Below are 25224 nucleotides of genomic sequence, written 5' to 3'. Positions count from 1 at the left end.
TAACAGGAAGTATCTTTTTCAGGTCTCGATTGTTATGGGTTCATCAGGCTTGTCAATTTTATTAGAATCACAGTAAGTTTTGATATGTCTGAAAAGTATTTTCTTTGTTTTTTTTAATCTAGTAATCAAACTCTTGTAGACTTTTCACGGGACACAAGGTGATATCATTCAAGAAAAATCACTAAAAGCCTTTGACTCTTGTTTTCTTCGAGTTAATGTGGACAAAATTTCTATCGAGCACTACATAGTCGAAGTAGAAGGAGGAAAGTTAGGGATAAAACATCAATTGCTTCCTGGGGATAAGGACATGAAACGCATATTTATTTATATAGGCTTGGATCCTGTCTTAAAATACCGGCCATTGGGCAAAAATAAATTGAACAGAGGTAACAGGCAATAAAGTAAAGAGGACATGCGTTGAATTGTGGAAGGCTATATTTTTAAATGAGAGGCACACACTTCGTTTGGTAATACAAAGCTATTTTAATCCATTATCCAGGGACTGGGAAGAATGAGTGAGCTATTATTTTTATTCAGATGCTGTTTTCTGCATTCCAACGTGCAAACAGGGGCCAGTCAAATCATGATAGAGAGTTTGCAAAGGAATTGAAGATGGATGCTGGCAATTTATGAGTCTTTGCACTGCAGTCTAATTTAAGTTCCTAATTGCATTAATCATTCAGCAGTTCACTCCAAATAATTTTGATGTTTTAAAGAGCATTACCCTGATGTCACTGTGTGAAATTTGGCAAGGGTAAGCTGGCTATATTTGGCTCTAACTATTAGGGAAATACAGTCAAGGAGTACGTTTTATACTTGGATCAGGAGTTTTTGTATAATAGGAGTGAATGGATGCACGGTAATTCCGTGCTGTGAACATCATGCAACAAATGCTTTATGATGTCCAAAGATGTTTGATTGTAAGCTTGCACATTTGTAGCAAGTATAATTGCACTGTACAAAAACAGAGGTTGCTGGAAAAGCACAGCAGGTCTGGCAGCATCTGTGAGGTAAAAAATCAGAGTTAACGTTTTGGGCCCGGTGACCCTTCCTCAGTTCTTTCTCAGCAACTTCTGTTTTTGTTCCTGATTTACACCATCCGCAGTTCTTGTGGTTTTTATAATTACACTGTAATTTGTCTTCAGGAATAATGACTGTCTGTGGTTTTTGTTTCTTTAACCAAGAATGGACGCACTGTCCAGAGGCACACCTTCCAAAGTAGTGACACAAGGTTGACTGGACTGGTACTGGGGGTGTGGGCATTGTCTTTTCAGGAGCTCCTATTCTTCTATCTGCCTACTCGTCGATATAGAGAGCTGTAAATACCATTATTTATCTGCGTGGAACTGCAAACTTAATGATGCAGGCAAAATTAAAAGCTGCACATCTTGACAGAGCCAGCTCCACAAAACAGCATCTTTTATATTTTAAAACACAAGTGTTAGCTTAAATCTAGGCAACAAAAAAATGTAATCCCAGTCTCTCCAGTTCTTTTATTATCGTCAGTGTAGTTTATATTCCATCCTGACATCTGTATATCAGCTATGAGTTGCGCTGAAAGGCCTGTTTCTCTGTGTATATGTGACAAAATTGTAAATTTCTTGTAGAGGCATTGCAACTTGGAAATAATTTTTTTCTCATCTCATCCTATTGGATGTGAATGCTGTGATGATTGAAGTGAAGAATGATGATATCAGGGAAATTTAATGAGCAGGACAATAAACTGCTTTGAATTGAGTGAGATTGGATTGAACTGAGAAGGGTTTAATTGGAGTAAATGTCACTTAAAATTTTGCATTGTACAGTGAAGCGAAGAGAGAATAATGGTTATAGAGAGAATTCTGGTGAAGCTCAGCAGGGCATGCAGCATCTGTGGAGGGATGTTAACACGAAGTGTTAACTCTGTTTCTCTCTCCATGGACATTGCCAGACTTGCTGAGTTTCTTCAGCATCCTCTGTGTTTGTTTCAGATTTTCTGCTGTATGTTGCTTTTATTTGAAATTGACAGTTGCTGTGTGTTCCTTTTCACAGAATCCCCCTGCAGAATCTTTCAAATCCATTTTGGGCCATGTCCCTTGGGAGAATGAAGAATTTATGAAACCACCGTCCACAGATGATCCTTTACTCCAGTTTGGTACAAATCATTTTTATCGTTTGTATTGTAAGGAATTCAGATCTTCTCTGGTGTCTCAAAATTATAAACCCTTCAGTTTTTAACAAGAATCATGACTTTAGTCTGGCATTCTAAAATCAGGATGCAAGAATCATGTGACATGGTGAATTTCAAACACTAGCTTCTGGGAGTTTCTCTGCAGCTGTTAGCACAGTCCCAACCTCCTCCTGTGTTAATTTTCGATGTCTCTCCGTTTCTATTTTGGCCCCTCCCATCACCTTCCAAGGGCGATGACACGTGTTAAGGGTATCGTTGCCCACTGCGTGATCTCAGTCCTTCAGTATTCTTGGTAACAGGACATACTCCAAACGTGAACGTGAACGTCCTGTCTCCAGGCGGTTCCAGAGGGAGATTGGCACAAAGGAGCTCAATGCCATTGTCTGTGTTCCAGGCAGGCCACAGGTTTGGGCAGACCATGCTGCCAAGTAGTCAGGGTTGAGAAACCGATCTCCTTAGCGACTGGTTGATATTATCCTGAGGCTTGGAGGGAAGCAGAGTCTCACTGTGACAACCCAGCTGTTTCTCACAGCAGTGAATTCAACACAGAAAGCAGAACCCAAAACCAGCTCTCCACTTTGCTCAGGGAGTTAATAAAGCAGCTTGAGCCAGGCAGACAAGACCAAGGAAGCTCTACTGACCGGACACAATGGATATTGAATGTTGAATGCTTTCAGGGAGGAGTTAGATATAGTTCTTATGGCTAAAGGCGTCAATGGGAATGGGGGAGAAAACAGGAACAGGGGACTGATTTGGATGATCAGCCATGAGCATAATGAATGATAAAGGCTGAATAGCCGACTCCCATTCCAATTTTTGTTTCTGTGTCTTCCAGTGACTGCAGTTCAAAAGTACACCGTTTGTTCTAAAGCCGTAAGGTTTGTGAAAAGTATTTTGGTTGGAAATTTATGGGAAGGATTGGATGTGGGCCACCCCAACTGGTCCTGTCCCTCAGAGTCATAGGGTGATATAGCACGGAAACAGACCCTTCAGTCCATTCTGTCCATGCCGACCATAATCCCATACTAAACTAGTCCCACCTGCCTGCTCCTGGTCCATATCCCTCCAAACCTTTCCTATTCATGTTATTATCTAAGCATTTTTCAAATGTTGTAACTGTACCCACATCCACCACTACCTCAGGAAGTTCACACTGTGTAAAAAATAATTGCCCCTTGTGTATTTTCTGAATCTCTCTCCTCTCAGTTAAAAATGTGCCCCCTAGTCTTGAAGTCCCTTATCCTAGGGAAAAGACACCTACCATTAACCCGAAATAGAGGTGGCTAACAGGCCCAGAACAAGTGCACCCTGCAGCCAAAGCTGGACTCCACCCCTGGGAGACACAGCTTGGTAGTAAGTGTTGTTGGGCCTGCAGGCAGGTCCATGCAAGAGGCCCCATGGAGCTCAGGATGTCTTAGGCCCAGGGTCTTTGGAACTCAGGGTGGCTTGGGGGCCCCACATGGAAAGACACATTCTGGTCTGATTCCTCTTGTAGATAATTTCTAACCAACCTGCTCAATGGAGGTGGTCCAGAGGAGGTTTACAAGAATGATTCCGTAACAGGGAGGTTGCCATATGAGGAGAAGTTGAGGACTCTGGGTCTGTATGCGATGGGGTTTAAAATAATTTGGGAGAGGATCTGCTTGAGACTGATAGAATACTGAGAGGCCTGGATAGGATGGATGTGGAAAAGATGTTTCTACTGGTAGGAGAGACTAGGACCCAAGGGCACAGCCTCAGAGTGAAGGGATAACCCTTTAGAACGGAGATGAGGAGAAATTTCTTCAGCCAGAGGGTGGCGAATCTGTGGAACTCGTTGCTGCAGAGGGCTGTGGAGGCCGTGTCATTGAGCGTATTTCAGACAGAGATAGATAGGTTCTTGATATGGGAACAAGGATTTAAAGGAAGGAGAGTGGAGTTGAGAAACATATCAGCCAGGATCGAATGGTGGAGCACACTCACTGGGCCAAATGGCCTAATTCTGCTCCTTTCTCTTCAGGTCTTATAGTCAGAGATTACACACCTCTGGAACAGGTGGGACTTAAACCTTGTCCTTTAGGTTCAGACATAGGGACACTACCACCACACCACAGGAGCTGGCTCATCTTGTTCACTTCAGAATTGAGCTTCAATATGACCTATTTCCAAATATTAATTTTCTTGCTGGCCTTTGCTTCTGAAGTGAGCTGTAAAAGGAAAGAAGAGGGGTACTCTCATTTTGACAGGTGCCTCCAATGGGCATGTTGCATCAACTAATGATACTCTTCCCTCTTTCTTTCTGCCATTTTAAATATAAGGAGTGAATATATTGTTCACTGTCTGAGGAGATAACAACCTGTCCACTCCTATCCACCTGCACCAAACTTATTATGACAGGGGTAATGTATTATTGAGGTCCGTTTAGGTTTTAACAAATGGCCTTGATTATCTACTTAGTGTAATAACGCAGCAAGCCTGACCAGAAGGGAACATAATTTATTGCTGAACACCAAAATGGAGCCCTTACTCGTGACTAGGTCAGCCTTACTTTTGTTTAATTTAACCTATATTTCTAATCAACCCATTCAGAGATGTTATTACACAGCTCTGGAGGAGATGGAACTTGAACCTGGGTCTCCCAGTCCAGTGTTAGGGACACTACCACTGCGCCACAAGATGGCCTGGGTCTGCTTTATTTTGTTTTTCTTTTAACCTATTTTTCTAATCAATCTGTTCACAGAGATGTTATTACACACCTCTGAAGGGGGCATGTAGTATCCTGCCCTAAGTTTTCTTTATTTTCCTGTATGTTTGATGGCTTCAAATGAAAAGAATTCAAGGTTAAAGGGTAAATGTTACCAGTGAATAATATTAATGGATTTACGTTGTTCGGATATATACTGCTGAAATGATGCCACAGAGGTTGATATCCTGTCACCACATCATCTTTTATGTACACATTGAAAGTCCTTGACACTGATCTAACTTCCTCAGAGCCAGCTCTCAAGAGTGAACAGAATATTGGATGCCCCTGTTTATATATATTTTGTTACCCCCACTCTACTGCTACACAGCAGTGGTTCTTATAAAAATCCCCACCCCCCAGCATCCGTGTTGTGTGTGTGTGTGTGTGTGTGTGTAAGTGCAGAGATTCAGTGAAGATACCACTCTTGTTTATATCTGTCAGCTGGGGCTCACTGATTGGACCAGATTAACAGCCCCAATCAGAGACTTGGGAGCCAGTAAGGAGACACACCTATTAGCCCCAATCAGGGAACTCATATTCTATGAGGTCCACCTAGCTGACCTCATTACAATCACTACAACTGCCTACAGTGCTTTTTATGTTGTAACCTTCAATCTAAATCTGTGAAAGAGTTTCCACAATCTTTGTACAGTATTCCCCTCCTTTTCATTTGTGAGCATGTTTTCTTTTCACTTAAAATTGCTAAATGGACTGGAGCAAACTCCACCAATCAAAACGTGGCCTGTCACTGTTCAGGTACACAGCACAATGGGCTGAATGGCCTTTTGCTGCACCACAACAATTGTTTAACTTTAGCATTGCTGAACACAGCTACCACGCCCCCTTCAGACCACAATCCCTGCCCCTCCCGAAAGGGCCAAGGCTTTGGACCGACATAGCTTTTGTACTGGCTGGGTTCAGTCCATGGCTGCACTCACTGGGTGTTGTCTTCACAGATGTCGATGAGTTCTGGGAAAGTACGGAGACACAAACCTGTTTGGCAGAACCACTGGGTGAGGAGAGCTGGGACCGAGCAGCACAGCTTCAACGGTTACAAGAAGCAGAGAGAAGAGCCAAGGAAGCTGAAGCAGCTGTGGAAAGGATCATGGGAGATTTTGAGAAAATGAGGTGTGTGAGTTTTATTTATTTTAGAAAGGGCTCTTTCTCTCCCGCGCCCCATGACCTTCAGAGGTTAGAAACCTAATGGCACAACATGAGGCGGAGCACTATGGAATCCTGGGCCACAGCTGGGTCAGGGAATTGGATTCTGAATTCTTCCATGATAAAATAAAACGCGTCTTTGATGGAGGGGTGGGGAGGAGAAAGGGCAGCCGATGGAATATGAAAACTCAATAAATAAATGTGGAATTTAAAGCCTCAGTAATGGTGACCACGATTCTTGTAAAAACTGATCTGGTTCACTAATGTCTTTGAGGGAAGGAAATCTGCCATCCTTACCTGGTCTGGCCTACATGTGACTCCAGACCCACAGCAATGTGGTTGACTCTTAACAGCCCTCTGAAACGGCAATTAAGAATGGGATAGTCATGGGAGAGCCTGGGACCAGAGGGTATTTTCTCAGACTTAAAGGGCATTGATTTAGGACTGATATGAGGAAGAATTTCATCTCTCAGAGAGTTGAGAGTCTTTGGAACTCCTTGCCACACAGAGCTGTGGGGACAGAGCCCTTGTGTATATTTAAGGCTGAGATCAACATATTCTTGATCAGTTTGGGAATGAAGGGTTATGGGGAAAGGGCAGGAAAGTGGACATGAGGAATGTCAGATCAGCCATGATCTTATTAGATGGTACAGCGGACTCAAAGGGCTGAATGGCCTGCTGTTGTTCCTATTTGTTATGGTTTTAATGTGGGCAACGAATGCTGGCCTTTCCAGTGACGCCTTATCTCAGGAAAGAACAAAATAACTGGAATAACGTTTAAAAATGAAAATGATTTAAAATCAGTAAAAAAAAAGTCTTGGGACAAATGCTCTTGAAGATGGGACTGGCAAGGAGGGATCTCAACATTTAAAATAGGTTCTTTCATTGATTTTAAAAGGATACCGTTGAATCCTTGATGAGCTGGGTGGGCTAAATGATAGATTGATAGTATTCTGCAAGCTCACAGGATGGAGTTGTCGACACCCAGAAAAGAATGGTAGTGAGTTTTATATCCTACAGTGGTTTCAGTTAATTTCAGTTAGGCAAAGTGATTCTTGGCAACCTTTCTTTTATATGTTAAACCCTGAGACTGCACGCACGTTGCAGCTAAGCTTTGTTTATGCAGTCCCCGATTCCAAGGATAAAACTGAGTGAATTTCCTCGCTCAGTCTGCATCACATCTGACGGCGCAGAGTGGTTAAATTGCCCTCTCCCTCCCATCAAATTATGATTTTGTGGCAGACAAACTTGCACACGAGACTTGATTATAGTACAACCGGCAGCTTTTGCATTGTAGTGAGATTTGTTTGAATTGCTGCTTTTATTACAATTGAAATCTGCACATCCTATGCCAGTATCCTGTGAGCAAACTGATCATTTGGTCATGAGTGGGGAAATCTGTAATTTAACTGCTAAACCAGCAGAGGGTGTCAGAGCGTAAAAAGCCTGGAAGTTTGTTGGAAACATTCTATTGTTGTATAATTTTTTTGCGGTTCAGTGAGTGTCCCTCAAGGGTGTGTTTTAAATTGATTACAGACAATATGCACAGGATTTCGTGATAAATGCAGATGCCAGAGCTGGAACATCAACCACAAATGCTATAGCTAACCTGCAGGAGGATGAGGACAGTGTCTATTTCAGCTCTTATGCGCATTATGGCATACATGAGGAAATGTTAAAGGTGAGATTACAATTGAAGAGCCTCATCAGGTTATATCTTCAAATGGGAACAGGCTCCTACTATCAGCTGTAATTGCTGCCTTTTTGACTCAATTGTAACTTGTTAATTTCTCCCATTCTGTGTCCAAAGAATGTTTAAACCCCTTTGCTGCTTCAGAGTGACTCCTGATTTTTATTTTGTGAGACTCAGCCAACATTATCAGAAGCTTGCTGGAAATAATCTTATATCTGCAGGCAGGACATTTATTAAAAAAAAAATTGCATCGACTTATAAATCCAGGGGACAATCCCAATTTCATTTGTACAGCATTCTTTTTTAAAGTAGCATCTTTCTTACTTCCCAACCTTAATGATGGAAAAGATGGAACAGCATATTTACTGGAGAAGGACGCTGGTTCCATTATTACTGCAACATTGTTGAAAATTAGGGGATCTAGAGTAAGGTTAAAAGAATGCAGCCTGATTGGCAGGATATGATATTTGGTTAAATTAAAACAAAGAGCTGCTGATGCTAAAGATCTGAAACAAAAACAGAAATTGCTGGAGCAACTCAGCAGATCTGGCAGTATCTAAAAGACCATAAGACATAGGAGCAGAAATTAGGCCATTCCGCCCATCGAGTTTGCTTCGCCATTCAATCATGGCTGATAAGCTCCTCAACCCCATTCTCCCGCTTTCTCCCCCTAACCCTTGATCCCCTTGACAATCAAGAACCTACCTATCTCTGTCTCAAATATACTTAATGACCTGGCCTCCACAGCCTTCTGTGGCAGTGAATTCCATAGAGTCAACACTCTCTGGCTGAAGAAGTTTCTTCTTATCTCCGTTATAAAAGGTCTTCCCTTTACTCTAAGGCTGTGCCCTCGGGTCCCAGTCTCTCCTACCAATGGAAACATCTTCCTAACATCCACTTTGTCCAGTCGATCTGTGGAGAGAGAAACAAAGTGGGCACTATAGTCAGCATGGAGCAGTTTGGGCCAAAGGGTCTGTTTCCCTGCTGTATTACTGTATGACTAAGTTAACGTTTTAAGTCTAGTGACCCTGCTTCTGAGTGGAGGGTCAAGAAATCAACCGAGCTTATCCAGTCTCCCTTCATAGCTCTATCCCAGGCAACACCTTGTGAATCTCCACTGCACCCTCAAATACTGAGTGAGTTGAAATTTCCCCCATTTGAATATCAAAAAAGGATGAAGCCATTATTTTCAGCCTCAGTTCCAAACCTCCGCTTCTAATCACTTAGTCCATCCCTTGCCTTTGCAACAGCCTGAGATTAAGATTGTCTATTTCCACTCCCCGAACCCCTCTCCCTCTCTCCCATACTGTCCTCTCTGCCTAAGCATTTGACCATTTAATTTCATACGAACCTTGGTATCATACTTTATCTTATAACATCTCTGTGAAGTGCGTTGGTGTCATTATCTTTGAGGTGCTGTATAAGTTGTTGTTAAAGCTGGTGCACAATTATGAGAAATAAATATGTAAGTTTAATCATACATTGACCTTCCCTGCAGTAAGATGGTTACAAAAGTAAAGAAGTGATGTGAAGCAGATTCTCAATTGCTCCCCTTGCCATTCAAAACATTGCCTTCAGTTTGAGTCACTGAAACCCAGGGAGGATATATTGGTTTTAGATGAGGTTCAGCTCAGGCCACAAGAAAAATGCCAGAGTTAAACTGAGAGGACAGGTAGCTCTCGCGTTGATAGCTCTGTCCTCGGCCCACGCACTGCCAGGTTCATTGTGAGCAGGTAGTGACACATCTTTCAACTGGGGATTCTATAGCCTCTGGACTCAACACAGAATTTAATCATTTCAAACCATCATCCATTTTGTTCCAAAAACAGAAATTGCTGGAAAAGCTCAGCAGGTCTCGCAGCATCTGTGTAGAGAAATCAGAGTTAAGGTTTCGGGTCTGGTGACCCTTCCTCAGAACTGACTTTGGGTCACTCGACCCGAAACATTAACTCTGAATTCTCGACACAGATGCTGCCAGACCTGCTGAGCTCTTTCAGCAATTTCTGTTTTTGTTTCTGATTTACAGCTTCTCCAGTTCTTTTGGTTTTTATCCAGTTTGTTCTCTTTGCTTATTTTATTTCTTTCAGAAACACAGCTGCTCTGGGTACATTCTTTCTTTCTTTTCTTGTCCTCAGCATCATTCCCTTTGGCCCTGGAAGACTAATTTTCCTGCCATTCAGTCTCTCCTGTTTTCCACCTTATCGCAGACCTCTATTTTTGTCCTTGCCCCAATTATGTCTCTAACTTTTCCCTGATGAGTGGTCACAGACTTGAAACATGAAATTTGATTCTCTCCCTACGTGTTTGCTACTTAACATATGAACATAAAAGCAAGGCTGAAGAATAGGCCGTTCGGCCCTTCGAGTCTGTTCCACCATTCAGTATGGATGATCTGATGTTAACCTCAACTCTACATTCCTGCTTATCCAGCCCTCTTTATCTATCTACCTTTGCCTTAAAAATATTTAAACGGAGTCCCAAAGACTCTCAAACCTCTGAGAGAAAAGAAAACATGACCTGCTGAGTTTTTCTTTTCACCAATTTCTATCTTTATTGCGCAAATGTGGTGTGTGGTTTAGAGCTTAGAGGTGTGTAGTGTTTGGAACCAGGTGGACCTTGTTGACTACGAGGTCCTTGATAGGGGTTGTTCACCAATTGGGAAATCTCTGGCTGACCAATATAACCAGGAGATTTAGAATCTCCTCAGTTGAGGGACTGACCCCGAGCTGGCTGGTCACAGCCTGTGTACTGTGCACATGTAAGTAAAGGGTGACTTGGTGATGGGATACCAGCCTCTGTGCAGTTATTTTGAGGGGTGAGCAATCAAGCTATTGAAAATGAAAAGCAGATTTGAAAGGGTGGCTGAGAAACTCTTTCCTTTATTGATGCAATTTGAACACAGAACTTGGAGCTGTATAGCAGTGAAATTAAGGAAGAGTTTCTCCACACACACAGAATTGGAAATCCAGGATTCTTTTCCCAAAGAGCTCTTGCTGGTTCAGTCGAAATTTTAAAGGTCAATTTGTATTCGATAAGGGTGGAGAAGGACAAGGGAACATAGAAGCAGGAGTAGGGCATTCAGCCCCTCGATCCTTTTGATTTTCCACTTTGTGGCTGATCACCTACCTCAATGACAAGTTCCTGCACTGTCTCTACTTCCCTTCATGGCAGCTGTTGGTTTCTGTTTCAAACATACTCAATGATAGAGTTTTAGAATTGCCCTCTGGGGTAGAGAATTTTAAAAGTTCACCACTTTCTCGGTGAAGAAATTCCTTCCCATTTCAGCCTTAAATGACCTGCCCTTTGTTGTGAGCCTTTGTTCCTCTGAATCCACATCGTACAGCGCAAGTGAAACATCTTTCCTGCATCCACTCTGTCTATCCTTTTGACAATTTTATTGTTTCCAGTGAATCTCCTCTCATTCTTCTAAACTCCAAAGGATACAGACCTAGTCTCCTCAGTCTCTCCTCGGAACAGAATTCAAGCTGGTGAGCCTTTGCTGCATTCCTTCAATGTTCATCAGACTGTAAGAAATAGAACCAAGAGTAGGCCGTTCAGCCCCTTGAGCCTACTCTGCCATGATTTCCCTACTGACCAGGACATGTCCACTTTCCTGTGTTTCCCAATAATCCTTGATTCCCCGACTGATCAAGAATCTATCTGTCTCAGCCTTAAATATACACAAGGACCCACAGCTCTCTGTGGCAAGGAGTTCCAAACACCCTCAACCGTCTGAAAGAGGAATTGCATCTCATCTCATTCTTAAATTGTCACCCCTTCATTCTGAGACTATGCCCTCTGATCCTCGACTCTCCCATGAGGGGAAGCATTCGCTCAGCACTGAGCTTATCAAGGCCCTTAAGAATTCTATATGTTTCAGTGACATCACCTCTCATTCTTCTAAATTCCAGTGAGTAACATTCCTACCTGTTAATCTTTGCTCATAAGACAATCCCTTCATACCAGGGATCATCCCAGTGAGCTTTCCCTGAACTGCCTCCAATGAAATGATATCTTCCCTTACATACAATTGATCCCTTTATTTTGCTCATTGTGCTTCAGATGTGGTCTTACCAGCACCTTGTACAGTTGCAAGTTATAGTTGTTATACTTCAACCCCCTTGAAATAAGGGCCAACTTTCCATTAGCCTTCCTGATTCCCTGCCTCACCTGTGTAGTAGATTTCTGTGCTTCCTACCCTCAAGTCCATTTGTATTGCAGCTTTTCTCCCTAAAGTAATATTCTGTTCTTCTGCTCTCCCTTCCAAAATGAACAACTTTACACTCTCCCACATTATACGCCATTTACCAACTTTTTGCACACTTACATGACCTATCAATATCTCTGTAAACTGTTTGTATCCCCTTTGCAGCTTGCCTTTCCACCTATTTTTGTGTTCTCTGAAAATTTAGCTACAGTGTATTTGCTTCCTACAAGTCATTAATAAATGTTGTAAACAGTTGCAGTCCCAACCTGCTCCCTGTGGAACCTCAATGGTTATAGGTTGCCAGTCAGACTATGACCCCTTTATTCCTACTCATTGATTCCTGCCCATTAACCAATTCTCTATTCACGCCAGTATACTACCTTGGACACCATGGGCTCTTATCTTAACATTTAATCTTTTGTGAGGTACATTGTTGAATGTCTTCTGGAAATCCAAATACAACATTTTCCTCAGGGGAGGGGACCAGACTGCGCACATTACTCCAGATGCAATCTTATTTAGATTCGATGCATTGGAGCAAGACATCCTTACTTCTGTACTCTAATCCTTTAGTGATAAAGGCCCACATAACATTTGCTTTGCAAATTATTTGCTGTACCTACATGCTAGCTCTCAGTGACTCATGAACAAGGACACCCATACCCAACATTTCCCAACTTCCCAAATCTTAAGAAATGCTCTGTATCTCCATTTCTCCAACCAAAGTGATAACCTTACACTTATCCAAATCACATACCACGCACTGAGCCTGTCCAAGCCCCTTTGAAACCAGCCTGCATTGTGCTTACAACACCCATACTCCCATTTAGGTTTGTGTCATCTGTAATCTTGTAAACATTATGTGTGGTTCGCAATCCGAAACATTGATTCTGATACTGAACAGTCAGTTGGCACAAATGCTGTTAAATAGGGATGAGGTACAGATCAGTCACGTGAACGTAACTAAGGAGCAAGAGTAGGCCACTCAGCCCTTTGACCCTGCTCTGCCGTTGAGTATGATTGTGGCCATAACTTCACATTCCTGTTCTCCCCCAGTAACAATCGATTCCTGACTAGGAAGGACATCAATCTTAAAGATATTAATTGTTCTGTCAAAGATTTACAAGGATGTTGCCAGGGTTGGAGGGTTTGCGTTACTGGGAGAGGCTGAATATGCTGGGGCCATTTTCTCTGGAGCATTGGAGGTTGAAGGGTGACCTTATAGAGGTTTATAAAATCATGAGCATCATAGAGAGGGTAAATAGTCAAGGTCTTTTCCTCAGGGTAGGGGAATCCAAAACTAGAGGGCATAGGTTTAAGGTGAGAGGGGAAAGATTTAAAAAGGGCCTGAGGGGCAACTCTTTCACGCAGAGGGTGGTGTGTGGATTGAGCTGCCAGACGTGGAAGCTGGTACAATGACAACATTTAAAAGGCATCTGGATGAGTATATGAATAGGAAGGGTTTAGAGTGATATGGGCCAAATGCTGGCAAATGGGACTAGATTAATTTAGGATATCTGGTCACCATGGACAAGTTGGACCAAAGGGTCTGTTTTCGTACTGTACATTTCTATGACTCTATGTCTCCCAAATTCTAACCTCTGTAAACTAAATTGCATCCTAAATTTAGCTGCCAGTGTTTTAACACATAGTAATTCCCATTCCTTAAGCTCCACTGTGCTGACAGTATGTTAGTGTCATGTGCCACTCTCGAGAGAAGAGAATTCTAAAGATTCTTTTACACCTGAGAGGAAATAAGTCACAATGAAATTTAACCATGAACCAGGTTGAAGGGGCTGAAGTTTTTTTAACGTAATCTATAAAGTGACCAAATGCATACATTTCCGTCTTCAGGGGACAACATGAAGTGGATTCTCTTTTGAGTTTTATAAAGTAAAAAACAAATAACTGCAGAAGCACTGATGCTTAAAATTACATCAAGAGCTGTAATTGATGAAGTTCAGGCAGAGCTGATTATTGTGGACTCTTGGCTCTGTTGGTATGATCACTTTCCGACCGAGTGCTTTGGCAATTGATACTGAGTCCTCTGTTTCTGGATGTCTGAGCAAGTTCAGCTGCCAAAGTGGCCTTCTTTTGGGACTGTGGTAAAGATTGCTATGTCTGCTGTGAGCCAGGCTTCACTCATTGCCACCAATTTGCAATTTAGTTTTTGAAAGGCAGGAGTGTAATGATAATGTCACTGGACTAGTAATCCCGAACCCCAGGTTAATGTAATGAGGGACATAGGTCCCACTGTGGCAGATGATGAAATTTGAATTCAGTGAAATCTGGAATTAAAAACTAGCCTAATGGTGACCTTTATAACCACTTCTGTCCCCACCACCTAAGGGGAGACGATGGAATACCCGGTGGTATTCTCACTGGCCTGTTAATCCAGAGACCCAGGTAGTGTTCTGGGTTCAAATCCTACCAAGGCAGATGGGGGAAACTGAATTCAATAAAAATCTGGAATTAAGAGTCTGATGATGGCCATGAATCCATTACCAATTGTTGGAAAAACCCATTTGGTTCACTAATGTCCTTTAGGGAAGGAAACTGCCATCCTCACCTGGTCTGGCCTACATGTGACTCCAGACCCACAGCAATGTGGTTGAGGTTGAGAATCAGTCAGGGATGGGAAATAAATGCTGACCTAGCCAGTGACACCCACATCCCCAAAGTGAATGAATAAAAAAAAGCTGTTAATTGTTGTTAAAACCCATTTGATTCATTCTGCTGGTCTGCATACTCCAAACAGCAATGTGGTTGAATGTTAACTGCCCTCTGAGCAATTAGGGATGGACAATACCACACAACTTTTGTCAAATAATATCTTTTTAAAAGTTACCAATCAAATTTTAACAAAAAAGCAGTAGACCTCTGTTCACAGTCTTACAGAGAGAAAATTACTTTCCAAAATTTCTGTCAAATGTTGGAATGTTTCCAGTATTTTGCTACTTTTACTTCTAGCTAGAGGAGGATTTGGTTTTGGATTAGAATGTGCATTTGACCAAAGCACAGACATGCAAAATTCTGAGCTAGCAGTCAGGATGAATTTTTGACCTTTAAATACATATGCAAAGTAAATACGCTCATGTCATTTGTATAATAAGTAGAAGGGAAGAAATTATGAATATTTTAACAATGGATGCATTTTAAGGTTCATCATTTAAACTGTGTTTGCTTGACTGTAAATTTGCAGGATAAAGTGCGGACTGAGAGCTACAGGGATTTCATGTACTGCAACCCCCATATTTTCAAGGACAAGGTAAGAGCAACATCACCAGTCGTGCAGGAGCTGCAGTGTTTAGCTAGAAGCCTCCAGAAGTAGGCAATCACTAGCAATAGAGTTTGTCCCTGAAAGGATTTGATTCAGTAGCCCCGGAGTTCATTACGGTATGGATGTTTTTTTACAGCAAGCAGAGACTGGAGGGTACTGATAACGCAAGTACAGATCATTGTTGTCATTGTACAGTGCAGTATCCCATAACTGTTATCTGCTACATATAATGGGACAGCTGGGAAATGCAATTTTGCATTGTTTATTTGCACCTTGCTTGTAGAAGCTGGGAAATGCATAGAAATGTAGGAATGTGTTGGGCTGCAGTTTGTTTCGGTAACCACAAAGTGTTAAGAGAAACACATTATGTTCCCATTTCATTTTTGTCTAAAGCCCCTTCAGTTCCCTCTTGAATGTATGAATACTCTGTTCTTCCTCTGATTCCTTAGCAGTTTAACCTTTGGTAGCTGAAGAAGTTAAACCTGAATCCTCTATTGACCTCCTCTTCAATCATTTATAATCTGTGCTCCCTGAAATTAAAGTTATATATGTTCAGTTACTGATACCACAGTAAATCTTCACTTAAAGTTATGACTGTGTTCCTGAAAGTCGTGACTTTTCTTAAGTGGAGCAATTTTAAGTGAATCATGTGCTCACACAGGAATCAGTGTTAAAGCCAGAGTTGGGTTTCATCAGATATTTCTCACCTGGGAGAAACAAAGTCCATGGTGAAATATTGTACCATGCAGGTGCAGGATTGACCATTCCTTGATGAAATAACTAGCAAAATAAATTAAATCACAAAGTCACAAAAGTAGTGGATGCATCGGTGATCGCCTTTCAAAATTTTATTAATTCTGCTATTGGAAGGTTGCAAATGTTACCACGCTGTTTAAAAAAGGTCGGGCAAGAAAATATGGGGAATGACAGACTTGTTAGCTGATGTCAGCAGTAGGAAAAAAGTCAGAAGTCACACGACACCAGGTTATAGTCCCAACAGGTTTATTTAAAGTCACAAGCTTTCAGAGTGCTGCTCCTTCGTCAGTTGAAGTCCTTCCACCCTAGTCCAATACCGGCATGTCCACATCAGTAGGAGGAAAAATGCTGGAATCTTATTATAAAGGATGTGGCGATGGGATATTTATAAAACAACTATCTGGGCATGACTTCATTTCAGATAACATTCCCTGTCCTTCTTCGGCAGTCCTTTGGGCTCGAGGATGACTTCACAGAAGCGCATAAGGAGGCTATTTGCTGGCTGGCCAGCATTTATTGCCTGTCCCCAGCTGGCTTTGAACTGAGTGGCTTGCTGCGCCATTTCAGAGCGCAGTTGAGAGTCAATCTCATTGCTATGGGTCTGGAGTCACATTGTAGGCCAGACTAGATAAGAATGGCAGTTTCCTTCCCTAAAGGACATTAGTGACACAGATGGGTTTTTCTTGATAATTGGCAATGGATTCATGGTCATCATTAGATTCTTAATTCCAGTTATTTATTGAATTCAAATTCCACCATCTGCCATGGCGGGATTAGGGATGGGCAATAAATGCTGCCTAGTCAGTGATGCCCCCATCCCGTGAATGAATAAAAAAAATCACTTCCCCAAGAATTTCTGGAATTTTACTTGTTCTTTCTGCCAAATAGAAAACCAGTTTTTGTTGTAGAGAGCTTTGCTTGGTGCTTCTGACACAAATTTTGTGTTTTGCAATTGAGCCTGTAGCAGTAAAACAGTCTCGAACTTGATGCCACTTTGGTTCCTTTAATTAGCCATTGGTTTTAAGCTTTCATATCCATAGCAACCTCAGTCAGTATTTAACATCTCCCTGAAATAATTTCATACCCAAGACCAATTAGCCCTTTTCAAAATTTTCCTCGTTTTCACTTTGGAAGTGACGGTATTTCACAAAAGAAAGGCTTTTCCAAAGTGCAATGACCATTACTCTTGATACATTAACTAGATACCTGTTTGCACTTCTTTTCTTCAAAATCTAGTGATATGGCTTTTCCTTTGGAATGTACATTTTGGATTGAATCTATCATGTGCTTTTCAGCATGCAAATATTTGATAGTTCTGTTTTGAGAAAGGGTGCCATTGTTTGTGCAATTGAAGATGGTTAATGTCATAAAAGTAATATGTAAAATTCAGTGTACTCATGGTAACAGACCAGCTCCTTGTAGTTTAATAATTTAAGATTGCACAGTTCAAGTTGCTGTTAACAACGAACTTACTTAGAGATAGCAAGAACTGCAGATGCTGGAGTCAGAATCAATACAGTGTGGAGCTGGAGGAACACAGCAGGTCAGGCAGCATCAGAGGAACAGGTTTGCACCCTTTGTTGGGTGTAAACTTCCTTACTTATCCCCGCCAGCTATGGTTTCACACTGAGACATCAAAAATAATCCCCTACTCCTGCACTGTGTGACATATTTTCCTCTTTTCAGCTTCTATTATCTGACCTCTCCATTGCGAGTTATGTCAAGGACATTTGTCCCAGATTTTATGTCATTGAGTTTGGTTGCTTTTTTTTGTACTTCCAACAGACTCCTAAATCCACCTCACCCACTCCAAAACACTCTGCAGCTTTTCTAGAGGGTTTAGCAACCTTCAAATCAATTAATCTTTTGAATACAGCATTGTTGTTGATACTAATTTCTTCCAGTTCCTCATTTTCACAAATCATTTGGTTTCACTACATTCCCCGAGGTTTTCTCTATCTTCTTCCATGAAGAAAGACACAAAAGTAATTGTTCAGTTTTCTCCAGCATTCTCCATTCTTAGTTATACGTTCCCCTGTCTTTATCTGCACTGGATGCACTTTTGACCTTGCTAGTTTTTTATTTCCATTCACATTGTGAAAGAAGCTTTTACAGTCTGCCTTTTCATTGCCTCTTTCTGCATCTTACCAATGCTCACGCTTATCATGTTTTTTCTGGCAATCTCATAAACCACTACCTTTCAACTATTAATCTTTAACTTCCTTTTCTAGCTGCGATTGATTTTTTTCTTTCTCTACTCGTTTGCGGGAATGTCGATGTTGCAGGCTGCGTTGGCATTGGTTGCCCATCCCTGAGTTGCAGCTGAGAAGTTGGTGATGAGTTTCCTTCCTGAACTATTGCTCTCCACTTTTTATAAATTCATTAACAGGATGTGCATGTTGCTGGCTAGGCAGCATTTATTGTCCATCCCTAATTGCCCAGAGGGCAGTTAAGAGTCCACCATATTGCTATGGGCCTGGAGTCACATGTACCAGGTACTGATGCAGATTTCCTTCCCAAAAGGACGACAGTGAACCAGATTGGGTTTTCCTGGTAATCTCACAATGGTTTCATGATCATTACTGGACTCTTAATTCTAGATTTATATGGCATTTAAATTGTATCAATTGCTAAAGTGGGGTTTGAACCCTTGTCCCCAAAATGTTACTTGGGCCAAGGGATTAATAGATTAGCAATAACACCAAAGGCCATCACCACTCCAATACACACATTCTATCACACTTCTGACTTTACCTTGTAGACCGTGGATAGGCTTTGGGCAGACAGGACGTAAGTTACTTGCTGCAGGATTCCTAATCTCTGACCCTGCTTTTGTAGCTACAGGATTGATATAGCTAGTCCCATTCAGTTTCTGGTCAATGATAACCACCAGGTTGTTGATATTGGGCGATTCAGTAACGGTGATAACATTGAGTGCCAAGGGCCGATCAATAGATTATCTCTTGTTTGAGGTGGTCATTGGCTGGCACTTGTACGACACAAGTGTTACTGGGCAGTTGTCATCCCAAGCCTGGATATTGTCCAGATCTTGTTGCATTTGAACATGAACTGCTTCAGTATCTGAGGAGTCACGAATAGTGCTGAACATTGTGCAATCATCAGCAAACAGCCCCACTTCTGACCTTATGATGGAGGGGAGGTCATTAATGAAGCAGCTAAAGACGGTTGGGCCTGGGGCACTATCCCGAGGAACTCCTGCAGAGATGTCCTGTAGCTGAGATGACTGTCTTCCAACAACCACAACCATCCTCCTATGTGCCAGATATGACTCCAACCAGTGGACAGTGTCCCTTGCTCAACCCCAATTCGCATTGACTCCAGATTTGCTCGAGTTCCTTGATGCCACGCTGTATCAAATAGCCCTGCAAACAGCTGATTTGTGATGTGATTTGAGGCTATGTTCAGGGAAAAGGTGATCACAGACTGCCCAGCTGGAGGGAGAATGTAACAGCTTCCTTTTCCTCCACTTCCTCTTTCTCTCCTTCCTCCTTTCTAACTCATGCTATCATACCTTTTCCACTTCAACTGCCTCCTGCCCTGCTTCCACTCCTCCTTTATCTTTGTCCTGCTTCCTCTTCCTCCATTTCCTCTTTCTCTGCTGTCTTCTCCTTTGCTTCCTTCCTTTCCTTTCTCTCTTCCTTCTGTTCCTTTCTCTCCTCATCCTCTGCTTCCCTTCCCTTTTCCTTCCCGCACTTCTCCCTCTCCCTCCCTCCCTACTCCTTCCCTGCCCTTCTCCCCCACTCTCTTTTCCTCACTTCCTTCTTCCTTGATTCCTTCATTATTCTGTTATTCCACCTTATCTTCCCCTCCTCCTCTTCCATTTCCACCCTCTTCATTTCTCTCTTCCTCCTCTTCCCTCTGTTCTCCCTATCCTCCTCTTTTTCTCCCTCCTTCTCCTCCTTTCCTCTCTCCTCCTATTTCCCCCCACTCCTGTTTTCCCTCCTTTTCTTGAGGAGTTCAGTATGAGACTGGTGGCCTGGGTTTTGTCCTTGTGGGGGATACAGCATATCATTGACTCCCGCAAACATGCCATCCATACTTCTGCGCGTTAAAGGTGCTGTATAAATGCACATTGTTGTTGTACCACACAATTGTGTAACGCAGCTCCTCTTAATTGTAGAGAATTAAAAGTCTGCTGATATCTATTCAGTGTTTGTTTAATGCAAAATCTTTATTTAAAAAGACTAAGACAAGAACCTAAGGCCAAAAGCTGTTTAGGTTTGATGCTAGATTTTCATTGTCCTTTAATATCTCTGCTTCTGAAATGTGTTTGAAAATCCATTCTTATCTTGTGCATTAAAACGAGCTGAATTAATTTTGCATTGACAGCATTTCCCATGTAGAATACATGGATGAGCAGAGCTACTGATAAAAGTCTGTTTGTTGCAGTTCAGTGCAGTCCTCGTAAACGTGATCCCACATTATTACAGCTGCTTTATCAAAGGTTTCCTATTCGCTGTCATCAGAAATCTTGAAGGAACTTTAACTGAAATGTAGGAAATTTATGGTAATATACCACATTAATTTATTAAGTCGAATGAAATCCTACAGCTAAGCATCTATTCAAAGTTGCAGTCCTCGAATTTTTCCTCTCCAATATAGATCTTATTACCCATTTTAACCAACTTTATATTTAAATGAATGAAAACAGATTAAATAACATTGCGCGCTTCCCTGTATGGAGAGAGTACATGATTATTGTTGCATTTAATCCAGTTTTTGGTTTGGTGATGTTTTGGTGCAAGCTCTAGCATCGTTGTGGGGGGATGGTTGGAATTACAAACAGTATTCATAGTTGGACAATACAATGAATGAGAAGCTATCTAATGGCTGTAGTTAATCCTTTGAGACTATAGTACATTACTGAGCAATGCTTGTTCACAATGTGATAGCTTAACATGACAAAATATCAAATTGATTCAGTATTTTCTTAGAAAATGTAATTTTGGATCTTGTTTTGGTTGTCAGCAAAGAGGCAAGCTCATTTTTAGTTTTCTAAATACTGGGTTCACATTAATTAAGTGGAGAATAGAGCAATTTTTAATAAGTTCCTGAAGTTTTTTGTTGTTCACTTTTATGGGATGTGGGCGTCACCAGTCAGGTGAGTATTGAGTTTTTTTTTCTTGTCCATCTCTACTTTTCCATGGCACGGTGTTGAGGAATCACCTTGTTGAAATACAGCAGTCTTTAGGTTACAGGGACATCCACAGGGTGGTTCGGGAAGGGGTTCCAGGGTTTTGATCTGGCAGCGGTGCAGGAAGAGTGATGTACAGTACCAAATCAGGGAAGTGTGTATACAGAAACATGCAGTTGGTGTGTTTCTACGTATATGCTGCCCTTGTCCTTCTGGATGGTGGGGGCTGTGGGTTTGGAAGGTACTGTCTGTGGAGCCGTGGTGAAATCCTGCAGTGCATCTTGTGCTGATGCACACTGTTGGTAATGAGCATCAGTGGTGGAGGAAATGAATATTGAAGATGGCTAATGAGAGGCCTGCTTTCGCACAGAGGGTGATACGAGTATGGAATGCACAGATAGAGGACGTTTGTAGAGGTGGGTACAATTACAACATCTAAAATACACTTGGACAGGTACATCAACAGGAAAGATTTAGAGAGATATCAATCAAACACAGGCAAATGGGACTAGTTTAGTTTGGGATAAATTGTTGGCGTGGATGAGTTGGATCGCTGGTTCATAGTTCCTTGAAAGTGGAGTCACAGATAGACAGACAGCGTGGTGAAGGTGATAAAAACCGAAAGAACTGCGGATGCTGTAAATTGGGAACAAAAGTAGAAGTTGCTGGAAAAGCTCAGCAGGTCTGGCAGCATCTGTGAAGAAAAAAAATCAGGGTTAACATTTTGGGTTATCAACTCATTTGTCTGTCCAACTGCTGTTCTCTCTCTTCAGGCTCTATCCTATCGTTTACTCCCTACCCCACCCCCTCTCCCAGTTTTTTGCATGTAAACTGACGTTTTCCCAGCTATCGTCAGTTCTGAGGAAGGGTCACCGGACCCGAAAGATTACGTCTGATTTTTTCCTCACAGATGCTGCTAGACTTGCTGAGCTTTTCCAGCAACTTCTGGGTGGTGAAGGTGATGTTTGGTACCCTTGCCTTTCTTGGTCAGTGCATTGAGTAAAGGAGTTGAGAGGTCGTGTTGTGGCTGTGCAGTACATTGGTGAGGCCATTCTTGGAATACTGCATTCAATTCTGATCTCCCTGCGATAGGAAAGATGTTGTTAAACTTGAAAGGGTTCAGAAAAGATTTACAAGGATGTTGCCAGGGTTGGAGGGTTTGAACCAGAGGGAGAGGTTGAATAGGCTGGGGCTCTTTTCCCTGGAGTATTGGCGGCTGAGGGTTGACCTTATAGAAGTTTACAAAATCATGAGGGGCATATATAGGGTGAATAACCAAGGTGTATTTCCTAGGTTAGGGGAATCCAAAACTGGAGGGCACAAGTTTAAGGTGAGAGGGGAAAGATATAAAAGGGACTGAAGGGGCAACTTTTTCACACAGAGGGTGGTGTGTGTATGGAATGAGGTGGTGGGGGCTGGTACAATTCCAACATTTAAAAGGCACCTGGATGGTTATATGAATAGTAAGGATTTAGAGGGATATGGGCCAAATGCTGGCAAATGGAAGTAGATTAATTTAGGATATCTGGTTGGCGTGGATGAGTAACACCGAAGGTTCTGTTTCCATGTGGCACAACTCTATGACTCTACGACTGGATGGTGACTGCTGTGTGTTTTAAAAAATTATACTGCAATTGATGACTTTCATTTCACCCTGCTTCATTCAAAGCAACATTTTGTGGGTAGTTTTGGCAAGGGAAGTAAAAGCTGTTGTTCGTTTATTAAATCAAACAAATCTCCCTCTTTTTATTCTTCTGACCCACACACCAAATGAAATAAAGCATGTTCGCAAATTTAATTTAAATTAACTTTTTAAGTTAAAAGTTAACTTTTTAAGTTTAGAAAAAGTTTTGAGTGACATTTTGAGTGGTGATTTTGATCTTGAGATAAGAATGAGGAGGCTTTTGATAAAATTTTAAAAATCGGTTTTTGTGCATCATGCCAAATTAGGTCTAGAATCACTATCTTTAGTGCAACTTCATGTAGCTAACGATGAACCTCTTGAACAGCACAGGGTGCTGCGGTTGTTCAGTGCCATGGGTAAGAAGCAGTTCGTCGCTCACCAGAAGAGATCAAAACACCAGTTACAGTATGTAACTGCGACAAAGTTCTGGAATTCCCTTCCTGAGGACATTGTGGGTCAAGCCACAGCGCACTGCCACCTTCTCAAGGACACCAGGGATGGGCAATAAATCTGTCCCAGCCATTGACACCCACATCCCACAAGTGAATAACTTGTTAAAAAATGTTGAGGCGAAGGAGGGGAGCACACAAATTAAAAGCAGGGGCAGGAGCAAGTCATGTGACCCCCCACCGTTCAATTAGATCATCATAAGATCATACAATCTTTACAATGTGGAAGCAGGCCATTCGGCCCAATGAGTCCACACTGACGCTCTGAAGAGTATCCCACCCAGACCCACTCCCCGTTCTGTCGCTGTAACCCTGCATTTCCCATGCTCAGCCATGTAGACACTACGGGCAATTTAGCATGGCCAATCCACCTAGCCTGCACATCTTTGGACCGTGGGAGGAAACCGGAGCACCCGGAGGAAACCCACGCAGACACGGGGAGAAACGTGCAAACTCTGCACAGACAGTTGCCCGAGGGTGGAATCGAACCTGTGTCCCTGCCGCTGTGAGGCAGCAGAGCTAACTACTGAGTTACTGCAGGCCCTATTGCTGCATTCCCAAGCCCCCCCGCTTCCACATTTCACTCCCTTTCTCACCAAAAGAACCTGCCTTTAATACTCAGAGGAATGTTCTGCTGAGTCCTGATGGCTGCCCAGTGTGTGTCAGTGGAGTTCCCCCTTGCACTAGCCTTCCAAACCCCTCTGTGCAAATTTACACATGGGGCCCTGCCATTTAATACAGCCAGGATCAAGCAATTCATGTAGAGAGGGAAGAAAGAGATAATTTTGAGAAATGTATACTTTTTAAGTTGTAGATCCTGTACTTTAACTCTGATATGTTTTATGCTACCTCTGTTACCCTCATTTGAAACGGTAAAGTATTAAAATGACTTTCCAGGTAGTTTTGGATGTTGGATGTGGAACTGGGATCTTGTCCATGTTTGCTGCCAAAGCAGGGGCCAAGCGCGTGATCGGAGTGGACCAATCTGAGATCATTTACCAGGCCATGGATATTGTAAGGTAAAAAGGATTTGGGTCTTGGATTTTGTCTTTGTGCTTTCCTAATTATTGTTTCAGGCTCAGTCCTTAAAATTACTGTTTTAATGAGATCATTCTTTTGCCTTGAAAGTCAGGCAGGAGACTGATTAGGGATGCTGGGAGGATGAGATAACAGAAAATGGACAGTGATAAGGATCGTGCCCAGGATATAAATTTTACCAGCTTGAGTAATTATTCTGTCCCAAGTAATATAAGTTGTCATGATAATAGCATATTCAGGAAGATGGATATGTTGCCTAGTGGGGCAGAGAATCATTAAAACTTAAGAGTAGAAGTTGCTTGCCGTTTGGATTTCAGTGTTTGCGGCTAAAGACTCACAATAAACAACACTAAGGGAGAAACAGAACTAGTGATGGTGTGGACTTGTTCCTCATTACTTCAGCTGCAGGCAGTCAATGAGCAAAACAGCTAGCAAAATGTGTTTCATTGATGCAAGAGAAAAGACTTGCAGTTTAAAACACTATGGGATTATGATCAGATTAACATGATCTATGGGACACTGACGCTGAGAACATCCTCGGACTCTGGGCTTATAGATCCCGTGGGAAGACTGTCTGACCTTAATAACTCCTATTCAAATGTTTGATTTTTGCTTCTTGATGCTGTTAGTGAGATGCTTAAAGTGCAAAGTGACAAAAAACTGTGGTGACGTCACACCATGTTTTGGCTTGTGTTTTGCGGTATTGATGTGAATTTTGGTCTGTTCCATGCAAACAGTGTGTGTCCCTGAAATCAGATTGCTGCATTTTCAACCCTCATTTGCAAGTTACTTGTCTGTTGTGCCTTTTATCAATGGGGAGACAGTGATAATGCCATTGGATGAGGAATCCAGAACCCCAGGCTAGTACTCTGGACCCCATCATGGCAGGTGGTGAAATTTGAATTC

At 42.1% G+C, this 25224-nt stretch overlaps 1 protein-coding gene across 4 annotated transcripts in view; it reads left to right on the top strand.

Annotated features, from left to right (window-relative positions):
• Nucleotides 1-25224, top strand: part of prmt3 (protein arginine methyltransferase 3) — a 201457-nt gene that overhangs the window by 14721 nt on the left and 161512 nt on the right. For all 4 annotated transcript variants that reach the window (XR_007263981.1, XM_048607177.1, XM_048607179.1 and 1 more), the window contains 6 exons: nucleotides 23-72; nucleotides 2032-2134; nucleotides 5852-6023; nucleotides 7593-7737; nucleotides 15159-15224; nucleotides 24178-24299. Coding sequence is in view for 3 of the 4 variants with exons in the window: in XM_048607177.1 (XP_048463134.1) it covers nucleotides 23-72; nucleotides 2032-2134; nucleotides 5852-6023; nucleotides 7593-7737; nucleotides 15159-15224; nucleotides 24178-24299 (658 nt within the window). In the remaining variant the exon portion in view is untranslated. The remainder of the gene's footprint in view (nucleotides 1-22; nucleotides 73-2031; nucleotides 2135-5851; nucleotides 6024-7592; nucleotides 7738-15158; nucleotides 15225-24177; nucleotides 24300-25224) is intronic.

The sequence above is a fragment of the Rhincodon typus genome, chromosome 17 (assembly GCF_021869965.1).
Source record: "Rhincodon typus isolate 14 chromosome 17, sRhiTyp1.1, whole genome shotgun sequence".
In the NCBI taxonomy this organism is placed as follows: Eukaryota; Metazoa; Chordata; class Chondrichthyes; order Orectolobiformes; family Rhincodontidae; genus Rhincodon; species Rhincodon typus.
Note: the sequence above shows the minus strand (reverse complement) of the source record. Positions and strands in the feature narration are given on the sequence as shown.